This window comes from Dendrobates tinctorius, unplaced genomic scaffold (genome assembly GCF_039654945.1).
Source record: "Dendrobates tinctorius isolate UK_male_01 unplaced genomic scaffold, ASM3965494v1 ptg000192l, whole genome shotgun sequence".
Classification (NCBI taxonomy): Eukaryota; Metazoa; Chordata; class Amphibia; order Anura; family Dendrobatidae; genus Dendrobates; species Dendrobates tinctorius.
Genome location: NW_027361859.1, coordinates 8,581,715 through 8,594,494, shown reverse-complemented (window position 1 = coordinate 8,594,494; position 12,780 = coordinate 8,581,715). Strand labels below are relative to the sequence as shown.

Below are 12,780 nucleotides of genomic sequence, written 5' to 3'. Positions count from 1 at the left end.
AGCGGGGAAAGCATATGAATGGGAGATATTAAAAGAAGCCTAGCACAGACTCCGGTCGCGACAGAAAAGTTAAATGGACGTTTCTGTGATATGCGCTGACCCGGCTTCACTACGGTGGATCTTGCAAAGTTCTTACCTCAGCAGAAACGGAGGACTGGATTTCTCCGTTACGGTGTAACATAACTACTGCATGTTTGGTTTTCAACTATTGTATTCGGCCGGCTAAAAAGAATGATACCATGTGCGAGTTTATACTAAGTACCCTCTACGAGATAGAGTTATTATAAGTTTTGTAGTTAGATTATAACTCCAAGAGTAGGGGGCTGATCCTCTCCAGACTGCCCCTTTCGTGAGGTCACAAAGTCAAAGCTTTAAGGCATCCCCTGCCAAAAATCATTCAGACGAGCTGGAGGTTTTCATGCCTAAAGGACCCCCCAGATGCAGGGCGACGTGTGGCTGCTGCCCCTCCCCCTCCCCACATGGTAGCCTACAGACCATCTAAGCAACTGTAAGTTTAATTTCTGCTGTTAATCCCTTTTATTTTATATTTGCATGTACATATCTAATGTCTCAACTTTGTAACAATCTTTTATCTGTGACCCTCTTAATTAACCCATTGATTAAGTGAATCGTAGCTGGTGGCAGCGAAGTGTGATCTGGGCCCCGGGTACTGCAGGCTGTGATGGAAAGGGATTTTATAAGCTAACTGGGTGGCTCCGGCCAGAGCATTTATATTTTATTTACAGGGTAAGGGGGGCACCGGAGAGCTGCGAGTTCCAAAGTGGAACTGAGAAAGTGGGATATACATAAATCCCCGCAGTTCGTGGAAGACTGTTAGCAGTGGTGGGGCATCCAAAATAACCCCCCTGCGATAAATTGTTAGGGCAAGATTAGCTTGCTGGTTTTTTTGTCACACGGTGCCAGCGGTGGGATAACTAAGATAAGCCCCCCTGCGCCTGTGATAGCTGTGTGTCGGCAGTGCGTTGCATCCTTCCGCCCATGACATACCGGTGTCAACGGCGGGTCTGTGACATATTGTTGGCAGCAGTGGGATAATCATAGAGCATTAGTGAGCTGGTTTGAGCAATCATTCCTCTCACTAAAACCTGCACGGTTCCTGCGGGAATCCTGCATCACAGGTTTTAGAAAACAGACTCAGTGTTTACTAGTCCTGAGACAAGTGTGTGTACTTGCAAGTATCCCCTCCCTTCTCTTTGTTTTTCTATTCTATCTTTTATTTGGCAATCATGGCTACGCTGGGAGAATCCTATTATAAGCAGCTTAATAAGGACACCCTGAGGGCCCTGTACACGGCAAACCAGATTGACGCCGCCGACAAAACCAGAGCCCAGTTGATCGCGGATCTGGTGCAATGGGAGGCGAGCCTGGACCCGGTGGATGAAGGAGTCAGCCCCAGTGCTGACGGTGCATCCGCGGAGGTCCTGCTGGTGCAGGTCGTCCTGACCGGCAGCCAGGAAGTCATGGACTGCTATCTGCTGTATTGCCAACTGTTTAGCAATAAGGTTCGGATATGGCTTTAACCCCTTTCTGCCATTAGACATACTATCCCGTCCATGTGCCCTGGGACTTAATTCCCAGGGACGGGATAGTACGTCTAATGTGATCAGCCGCGCCCACGGACCGCCCCCGACACGTTAACCCCTAGTACACCGCGATCAAACACGATCGCGGTGTACCGGGGGGTTAAAGGGAAGCATCGGCAGGGAGGGGGCTCCCTCCGTGCTTCCCTGAGCCCCCCACGGCAGCACAATGTGCAGCGCTGCTGCGGGGGACTCCTTCTCCACAGGCCCCACGATCCAATATGGCGACGGGCACCTGTAGGGAGCTGACTTCCTCACTGCCTGCAAAGAGCAGGCATGAGGAAGTCTGCAGAACTGCCTTTGACAGATTGCTGATCTGTCACAGTGATCTGTCACAGGACAGTGATGTCCCACCTGGGACTATGTAATAAAGAAAAAAAAAAAAAAGTGTAAAAATAATTTTTAAAAAATCGCTAAATAAATTAGTTAAAAAAAAAATATTCCCCAATAAATTCATTTTTTTTAAATAAAAAAAAACAATAAAAGTACACATAATTGGTATCGCCGCGTCCGTAGCGACCCGCCCTATAAAACTGTCCCATTAGTTAACCCCTTTAGCGAACCCCTTAAAAAATAAAAATAAAAAACGAAGCAAAAAATAATGATTTATTATCATACCACCGAACAAAAAGTGCAATAACGCGCGATCAAAAAGACGCATATAAATATCCATGGTACCGCTGAAAACTTCATCTTGTCCCGCAAAAAACGAGCTGCCATACAGCATCATCCGCAAAAAAATAAAAACGTTATAGCTCGCAGAATAAAGCGATGCATAAATAATTATTTTTTTATATAAAATTGTTTTCATTGCAAAAAACCGACAAAACATAAATGAACGACCTAAATGAGGTATCGCTGTAACCGTACCAACCCGAAGAATAAAACGGCTTTATCAATTTTACCGCACGCGGAACGGTGTAAACGCACCCCCTCCAAAAGAAATTCATGAAACGCTGGTTTTTGTTCATTCTGCATCCCAAAAATCGGAATAAAAAGCGATCAAAAAATGTCACGTGCCCGAAAATGGTATCAATAAAAACGTCAACTCGTCCCGCAAAGAATAAGACCTCACATGACTCGGTGGGTCAAAATACGGAAAAATTATAGCTCTCAATATGTGGTGATGCAAAAACTATTTTTACAATAAAAAGCGTCTTTTAGCGTGCGACAGCCGCCAAACATAAAAACCGCCATAAATAGTAAATCAAACCCCCCGTTATCACCCCCTTAGTTAGGGAAAAATAATAAAATTTAAAAAAAAGTATTTATTTCCATTTTCCCGTTAGGGTTAGTGTTAGGGTTAGGGCTAGGGCTCAGATTAGGGTTAGGGGTGTGTTGGGGTTAGGGTTGGAGTTATAATTGGGGGGTTTCCACTGTTTGGGCACATCAGGTGCTCTCCAAATGCAACATGGCGTCTGATCTCAATTCCAGCCAATTCTGCGTTGAAAAAGTCAAATGGTGCTCCTTCCCTTCCAAGCTCTGCCATGCGCCCAAACAGTGTTTTACCCCCACATATGGGGTATCAGCGTACTCAGGACAAATTGCAAAACAACTTTTGGGGTCCAATTTCTCCTGTTACCCTTAGGAAAATAAAAAATTGGGGGCAAAAATATCATTTTTGTGGAAAAAAATGATTTTTATATTTTCACGCCCGGGCGTTATAAACTTCTGTGAAGCACTTGGGGGTTCAAAGTGCTCACAACACATCTAGATAAGTTCCGTGCGGGGTCTAGTTTCCAAAATGGGGTCACTTGTGGGGAGTTTCAATAGTTTAGGTACATCACGCATTCCAAAACGTCACTACTTCCCTTCCGAGCCCTGACGTGTGCCCATACAGTAGTTTTCTCCCACATATGAGGTATCAGCGTACTCAGGACAAATTGGACAACAACTATTGGGGTCCAATTTCTCCTTGTACCCTTGGGAAAATGAAAAAATTGGTGACTAAAAGATCATGTTTGTGGAAAAAATACGATATTTTTTATTTTCACGCTCGGGCGTTATAAACTTCTGTGAAGCACTTGGGGGTTCAAAGTGCTCACCACATATCTAGATAAGTTCCGTGGGGGGTCTAGTTTACAAAATGGTGTCATTTATGGGGGATTTCTACTGTTTTGGTACATCAGGGGCTTTCCAAACGCGACATGGTGTCCGATCTCAATTCCAGCCAAAAACGTCAAATGGCGCTGCTTCCCTTCCGAGCTCTGCCATGCGCCCAAATAGTAATTTACACCCACATATGGGGTATCAGCGTACTCAGGACAAAATGCACAATAACTTTTAGGGTTCTGTTACCCTTTTCACGCCCGGGCATTATAAACTTCTGTGAAGCCCTTGTGGGTTCAAAGTTCTCACAACATATCTAGATAAGTTCCTTGGGGGGTCTAGTTTCCAAAATAGGGTCACTTGTGGGGGGTTTCCACTGTTTAGGTACATCAGGGGCTCTCCAAACGCGACACGACGTCCGATCTGAATTCCAGCCAATTTTGCATTGAAAAAGTCAAACGGCGCTCCTTCCCTTCTGAGGTCTGCCATGCGCCGAAACAGTGGTTCCCCCCCACATATCAGGTATCAGTGTACTCAGGACAAATTACACAATAACGTTTGCAGTCCAATTTCTCCTGTTACCCTTGGTAAAATAAAAAAAATTGAACCTGAAGTATTTTTTCAGTGAAAAAAAGTTAAATGTTCATTTTTTTTTAAATATTAAAAAAATTCCTGTGACGCACCTAAAGGGTTAATAAACTTCTTGAATGTGGTTTTGAGCACCTTAAGGGGTGCAGTTTTTAGAATGGTGTCACTTTTGGGTATTTTCTATCATATAGACCCCTCAAAGTGGCTTCAAATGTGATGTGGTCCGTAAAAATAAAATGCTGTTGCAAAAATGAGAATTCGCTGGTCAATTTTTAACCCTTATAACTTCCTAACAAAAAAATTTTGGTTCCAAAATTGTGCTGATGTAAAGTAAACATGTGGGAAATGTTATTTATCAAGTTGGAAAACTGCGAAATTTTCAAAATTTTCGCCAAATTTCCGTTTTTTTCACAAATAAACGCAAGTTATTTGAATGAAATTTTACCACTAGCATGAAGTAAAATATGTCACGAGAAAATAATGTCAGAATCACTGGGATCCATGGAAGCGTTTCAGAGTTATTACCTCATAAAGGGACAGTGGTCAGAATTGTAAAAATTGGCCCGGTCATGAACGTGCAAACCACCCTTGGGGCTTAAGGGGTTAAGGATCTATTTTATATTCAGAAGAGAGGTGTAGCGATGGGTGCGGCTTTCGCACCCTCCTACGCAAATGTATTCATGGGGGCATGGGAGCATGAACATGTTGAAAATGGGGATTATATATCATCAGGTTCAATTGTATCAGGGGCGGACCTACCGCCCGTGCAGACCATGGGCACCGCATGGCTAATTATGTCAAAATTCAAATTAGCCATGTGTAGTGCAATGAGGAGAGCAGCCCTGTGGGAGGCAAAGGGGCCCCTGTGAGGCAGGGGGGCCCGCCTGCCCCCAGCGCCGACTCCACCCTCCCTCCCCGCATTGAAGGAGGCAATGATGGAGCCTTGAGGAGAGAGAGTCAGCTGACGCTCCCTCTCCCATCATTCCCCGCTCTGCCTCTGACACAGCGGGTTTGCAATGACGTCATCGTGCTCTCACTGTGTACCAGGCAGTGCAGGGGAGAGACAGGAGCCGGGAGCAACGCAGGCACGAGGAGAAGGTGAGGAGTGTGTTTTTTGATTTTTTTTAAATCAGTGTGAGTACTGAACTGTGGGGCCATGCTGGGGGGCTATATACCATGCAGGGGGGGCTATATACCATGCAGGGGGGGCTATATACCATGCTGGGGGGCTATATACCATGCTGGAGGCTATATACCATGCTGGGCTGTATCATACCATGCTGGGGGGGCTATATACCATGCTGGACTGTATTATACCATGCTGGGGGGACTAAATACCATGCTGGGGGGGCTATATACCATGGTGGGCTGTATCATACCATGCTGGGGGGACAATATACCATGCTGGGGGGATATATACCATGCTGGGGGGACTATATACCATGCTGGACTGTATTATACCATGCTGGGGGGGCTATATACCATGCTGGGGGGCTATATACCATGCTGGGGGGACTATATACCATGCTGGGCTCTATTATACCATGCTGGGGGGACTATATACCATTCTGGGTTGTATTATACCATGCTGGGGGGGCTATATACCATGCTGGGCTGTATTATACCATGCTGGGGGGGATATATACCATGCTGGGGGGGCTACATACCATGCTGGGCTGTATTATACCATGCTGGGGGGACTATATACCATGCTGGGGGGGCTATATACCATGCTGGACTGTATTATATCATGCTGGGGGGACTATATACCATGCTGGGGGGGCTATATACGATGCTGGGGGGACTATATACCATGCTGGGGGGATATACACCATGCTGGGCTGTATCATACCATGCTGGGGGGCTATATACCATGCTGGACTGTATTATACCATGCTGGTGGGCTATATACCATGCTGGTGGGTTATATACCATGCTGGGGAGCTTTATTCCATGCTGGGGGGGCTATATACCATGCTGGGGGGGCTATATACCATGCTGGGCTGTATTATACCATGCTGGGGGAGCCATATACCATGCTGGGCTGTGGGGCCATGCTGTGGGGGCTATATACCATGCTGGGCTGTATTATACCATGCTCGGGGAGGCTATATGCCATGCTGAGCTGTATTATACCATGCTGGGGGGGCTATATACCATACTGGGCTGTATTATACCATGCTGTGGGGGCTACATACCTTGCTGGGCTGTATTATACCATGCTGGGAGGGATATAAACCATTCTGGGCTGTATCATACAATGCTGGGGGGGCTATATACCATGCTGGGGGGGCTATATACCATGCTGGGGGGCTATATACCATGCTGGGCTGTATTATACCATGCTGGGGGGGCTATATACCATGCTGGGCTGTATTATACCATGCTGGGGGGCTATATACCATGCTGAGCTGTATCATACCATGCTAGGCAGTATTATAACATTCTGGGGGGGCCTATATACTATGCTGGGCTGTATTATACCATTCTGGGGGGCTATATACCATGTGGTGCTGGGCTATATACTATGTGGCTGTTATATACTATGGGGGGTACATTTTACATTATATTCTATAAGGGGAGGCTGTGTTATATAATATGGGGGGCTACATTACATTCTATGGGGAGGTGGGCTGTGTTATATTCTATTTGGGGCTACATTATATTCTATAGGGGGTCTGTATTATATTTATTATATTCTATGGGGGCTGCATTATACTATATGAGGAGGGCTACATTGTATTCTATGGAGGGGCTACATTACACTATATAAGGGGCTGCATTATATCCTATGAAGGGGTTGCCATATATTCTATGGAGGGGCTGCATTATACTATATGGGGGGGACTGCATTATATTCTATGGGGGGTTACATTATGTTCTATACAGATATTATATCCAGCCCTGCATAGCCTCAATATTAGATAACAACAAATAACAAATAACTTTGTTGACCTATAAAGGGTTTGGGGGCCCCGAAAAATTTCTTGCACAGGTGCCCACTGCAGTCTGTGTCCGCCCCTGAGTTGTATTATGGATGAGGTTCATCGATGATATTTTATTTGTCTGGCACGGTTCCAAAGTGCAATTGGAAGAATTCCTTCAATATTTGAATGAAAACAGTATTAATATTAAACTTACCTGCACGATTAAACAGGATTCCATAAATTTTCTGGATCTGGAGATATCGGTTGATGACACAGGATTACTTCTCCCTTCCATCTACCGGAAAGAAACGAGTGTTAAGACAAGATGTTTTCGAAGAACAAGCCAATGAACTGACGAATAGATTTTTCAGAAAGGGGTTATCGGAGAGATATTGTGCATAATGCTTTTGTTAGAGCCAAAGAAACTGATCGGCAATCGTTGTAAATTTCTGAGGCAGAAAATAAAGAAACAGATGGTCATGTGCGGTTCATCACAAATTTTCACTCTAGATGGCATGAGATGACTGGTATCATCTCTAAGTTTTGGCCTATTCTGTTACAGGATCCAGGTATATCTAGTTTAATACCTGAGAAACCTTTGGTTGTTGCTAAACGCAACAAAACTTATGAGGAAATATGAAGATTTGATGCTGTATTATTAGTGATATATATCATCTACAACAATTCAAGTCTGAAAGTAAATGCAGATTGTAATACTGTGAATTCGTTATATATGATGTTAATAATATATATATTAATGATTATGATACTTTTTTGCTCCTCATATGATGCATTGTGAATAACTCCTTATGGCCTAATATTAATGGTTGTTCCATATATGGTGCTAACTTTATACATGTCAACATTGTAATCATGATATTATTTTTTGTTCATTTGACTATATTTATTCTCTCTCCATTTTTACTGTCTTATAGTAATGGTGGGATCATTGATGTTTGTTTATCTAGGTAAGCTGTTTGGTTCTTGTTTTATTGATTATGTCGGTAATTATGCCTTAAATACAAATATATGTAATTAGTTAGAATCACTACTTTGCACCTTGCACATTGCTTAATGATCATGTGGTATTTCTGACCCGTGAGTTATTACTTATTGAGCAATTATCTTATTTTTGCAATTGCACATAGTCACTTTACATTCTTATTTATATTATTATGCCTATGTGGAGTCCCTGATCCTTCGTCACATTCTTCAGGCTGACGTCCGGTCGGTGTCTACGTCATGTAGGGCTTGGCGCTGGCCCGCTCGCATGACTAGGATCGTGATGTTCATCTCGAGGCGAGGGACGCAAGGGTGGCGGGATTCTCGGCATGCGCACAATGACTTCATAACACGGTCATGTGACCGGAATCACTGTGTAAACCGTATGTATCTCTGCACTTTAACACCTTGTCATTCTAAAACGTACATCAACATGTGCTTATATCACCCTACATGGGGCAATATCATAGCATTGCTACAGGCACAACCATTTCCCAATGGCCATTTTTTATACTGGTAAACTGGCCATCATTGAGCGCTGCCTCGATTATGTTTCCATTTAGTTCATTCCCAGTATACGCTCACATGTGCACATGTATTGGTGTCAGCATATTTGCACTGTGCCAAGTGTATCAGTGGAGTTTTGTATTCAGCTGCTTCTTTGGACACACAATCTCTATAGTCTTTAGATTATCCACATTATTATTTGGATATGCACCCCCGGTCATCTTGTTGTATTACTCGTGCACATCTATTGTTTGGTTAATAAAGTTTAGATATTCAGTAACACGATCTATATTTGTCCTTTACTTTGATTTTTTTTTCTTGTAGTCTCTGCAGAATGAAAAGCACAATAAACAGACTGGTTAAAAAATAAAAAACATACACTTCTATCGCCAATCTCCTGTCTCTGTCCGGTCCTCCGCTGGCTCGCTTACTCCCACCTGAATTCCCTATTCGCAGCCTCCTTACTAACAGCCCAGCACCTTGTAATCCAAGTGGCACAAACCTGAGAACACCAGAATTGGCCGGTCCTACGTTCTCGGCACAGATGAGAGCATGTTCACACTGAGCAAGTGACAGATGTGATAGTCTGGAGACGCCGTGGTGAATGTTATGCAGTCTGCACCATCACCTGGGAGGACGGGTACTATGTGACAGCCAACAGCTCCTGACTGCTATTAGGTACCAGGATGAAATTCTCAGAGCCATTGTCAGACCTTACCGCAGTGCAGTGGACCCTGGGCTCCTCCTAGTGCAGGACATTACTCGACCTCATGTGACCAGACTGGGTACGCAGTTACTGAATGATGAAGGTATTGATGAGCCCATGATCCCCAGACCTGGTGCAATTTATACAGCCACACAGGGGTCCAAGAGGTTAGGGGGCCACTACCACCTCCAAAACAGGCCCAGACCTCAATCCAATTGGGAACCTCTGAAACATTATGTATCAATGCATCTAATGCCGGGGTCTGGGAGGCTGTGGTTGGTGTTGCTCAAAAAGCTGATTGCAACAGACTCCATGGATGAGCGGCTTATGTCTATTAATGTACAGAAGGGAGGCTATATTGGGCACTCATATATATTTTTTAAATGCCAGAAATGTATTTTTTAACTTTTTGAGTTCCTTGATTATTATTCTTATTGTAAGAGGAAAATAAACAAATGAGATGAGAAAATGTATGTTTTTCATTTAGTTGCAAAATAATTCTGCACCATAATAGTTACTCAATACTTCTGCGCACAGAGATATTCTCCTAAGAAAGAAAAAACTTTATTTTTAATTTCCTAAATATTCAGGTTTCAGATTTATTAACATTTTGAATCAATCAGCAGCACAATAGTTGATCAATAATAAAATGAATCAAAAATACAAATTGTGCACACAGGGTGTATATGTACATGGATACATCCGCAAAAATTTGGTTCATCATCCTTTAAATGTCATTTCTATTATCTATCTAGCTATCTCTCTATCTCTATCATCTCTCTCATGGTGACATCACAATAAAACCGATGTCACAAGTGACGTGATGACATCTTCACATTCTATATTCTATTGTAGCGGCCTAAGGGAAATCACTGCCTTACAGACTCCCAAGGGTGATGCAACCCCTTTTGTTTTTCGTGATGAACGAAGCAAAAATTAATTCTAAAATGGATAAAGAGAGAAGAGCCCAAAGAGATCGGGTTCTGAGAGAGAAGAGAGGAATAAATGAAGAGCAGGTACCATTGTTCGCTTTAGGGCGAAAAGACTCTATATTACCAGACATGGACACTGAAGCCTCAGAAATGGCATCCAAACTACAAACTCAGGAGAAAATGAGAAAGTCAAAAAGACATGAGATCCTTACAGAGAAAAGGAAAATGAAGACCCTCATGGAGTCTCACTCTGCAGCCTCCGCTGAGCTTCAGAGGGCCATTCTTGTCTCCTTGAAAAAAATCGGAGATCTGGTCCCTGAAATACGGAGGAGGAACAAAGAAGACATCCTCAATAAGCGGAGAAACATCAGCGCAGAGTTAGAGCTGGAAGAGGTTCTCCATGAAACACCGAGACATGTCACATTCTCCAGATCTGAAAGTCTAGTGACACCAAACCTACAAAGAGTGGCAGCCCAGAAGAGGATCAGGAACAGCAGAGACTGGGTTGTCCAATGTGCAAGAGGTCTCATCTATGCTAAACCCATTATAAATAGGAATGGTGCATTACAGAGGTCCAGGACATCAGCTGAAAACATCTCCATCCCAGAGAACAAACAGCTGAGTGATTCTCCACCAAACACCTCACTGGATAAAGAGGGACCAGGTAAGATGAACACTGCTCAGTATAATAAGACAGGGGTGAGTGGGATTATAATTCTAATATTATGTACTGGCCACAGTTATCGAAAGTGCAGAAGAACTGTCCTTGTTGTCCATAGCAACCAATCACAATGCGCTTTCATTGTTCTATAGAATGTTAAGAAATGGAATCAGTGCTGTGATTCGTTGCTATGGGCAACAGGAACTTTTTGCTAATGGACAGTTTTGATAAATGGGAGCCCAAATATTAGACATTTCCTGCTCATTTACATAATGCTGTATAACATTGTAATATTTCTTCTGGAGCTATATTTGTTAACCCCTTCTTGAGCTGGTAACTGTACGTTTTTTTCTTACTCCTTATAAAACCAATAACTATTTTTAATTTCTCTGACAAAGTAGCCCTATGTGGACTTGTTTTTTTAGTGGACAGAGCTGTAGTTTTGAACATTATTAATTTTACCATTCAATGTTCTGGAAAATAGGGAAAAAGATTCAAAGTGTGGGTAAAAAAAAGTGATTCTTGTATTTTTTTTCTCTGTGTTCATTGAGTGGTAAAAAGGACCTCACAAAATATTTCTCCACGTCAGTGACAACTATGACAATGCTGATTATACATAGGGGTTTTCATTTCACTTGATGTTGAAAGAAAATTGTGAATTTAAAAAAATAACTGGTTTGTGTCCCCATATTTTGAGACATTCCATCTTTTTGATTTTGATAGCTTGATGGAACTGTGTGAGGACTTACTTTCTGCGTGTCGAGTTGTAGCTTTTATTGATACCTTTCCTGGGTAGAGCGGACATTGTGATATCTCTTCATTACAATTGTTTAGGTGGATACGGCACTCTCAAAAAATCAATTTTCTTGTTTTTTCTCATTTCAGTGTTTACGGTTTGCGTTAATAATAATAAATATTGCAATATAGATGTGGTGATAATAGAGATGCAAATTATTATTATTATTATTGCTATTATTAATGGGAAAGTTTCAGTTTTTACATTTATTTTCTGTTTTCTTCTGTAACAATTTTTTCAGTTACTTCTTTTCTTTAGTCTCCTTAGGGGACTTGAACCTGGGATTTTCTGATCGCTTGTACTATATACTGTGCTAGAACTGTATATAGATAAATTAATGTTCTCATATGAAATTAAGCCAGGCTTGTCTTCACAGGAGTAGGAAAGTGAGAGACAGGGGCTTTCAGCGGGTCCAGGTAGTCATTTCAAACAATCAACCCCAGCAATTATGTCCTGCCATTGTGTGGACACAAATTGGAAGTCACTTAGTTTAAATACAATTGTCAGCATTGAAATGGATAAACTACAGTAATCAGAGAACGCTCTGGTCGCTGAAGTTATAGGCAGGTGGCAACTATGTAATACAGCAGGCATTGGTATGATGCATGCTCAGCTCCTGAGCGCACTCCATACATTTACTACACAACCTGACAAACATTTCCATCATGTGTTCGCTAAGGGGCTAATAAATCTTGTATCATCTCTTGCAGATGGAATGGATAAGATGTCCATCGACGGAGTGGAAATGATGTCCATCGACACACCATACATGCCGGCACGGCGCCTTGGTGATGCCCGTGTACAGATTTCTCCACACAGAGGACTGGTCCACACAGACCAACCTATGGACCTTTACAGTCTTGAGTTCCTGAAAGATCTTGGAAAAGGAGGCTATGGAAAAGTGTCAATTTATATTTGTCCGTGACCCTCAATGTATCCTGCACAGATACACAGGAGGGATGGACTTATTCATTACAGGATGTTCATATGTAATGATACTTGGAATAAACC

At 42.7% G+C, this 12,780-nt stretch overlaps 1 protein-coding gene across 5 annotated transcripts in view; it reads right to left on the bottom strand.

Moving 5' to 3' along the window:
• The window catches only part of LOC141055844 (uncharacterized), a 104,106-nt gene that overhangs the window by 62,624 nt on the left and 28,702 nt on the right, over positions 1-12,780 (bottom strand). For all 5 annotated transcript variants that reach the window (XM_073552556.1, XM_073552555.1, XM_073552554.1 and 2 more), the window contains one exon: positions 7,380-7,460. In XM_073552556.1, the coding sequence (XP_073408657.1) occupies positions 7,380-7,460 (81 nt within the window). Of the gene's footprint in view, positions 1-7,379; positions 7,461-12,780 lie in introns of those variants that run through there.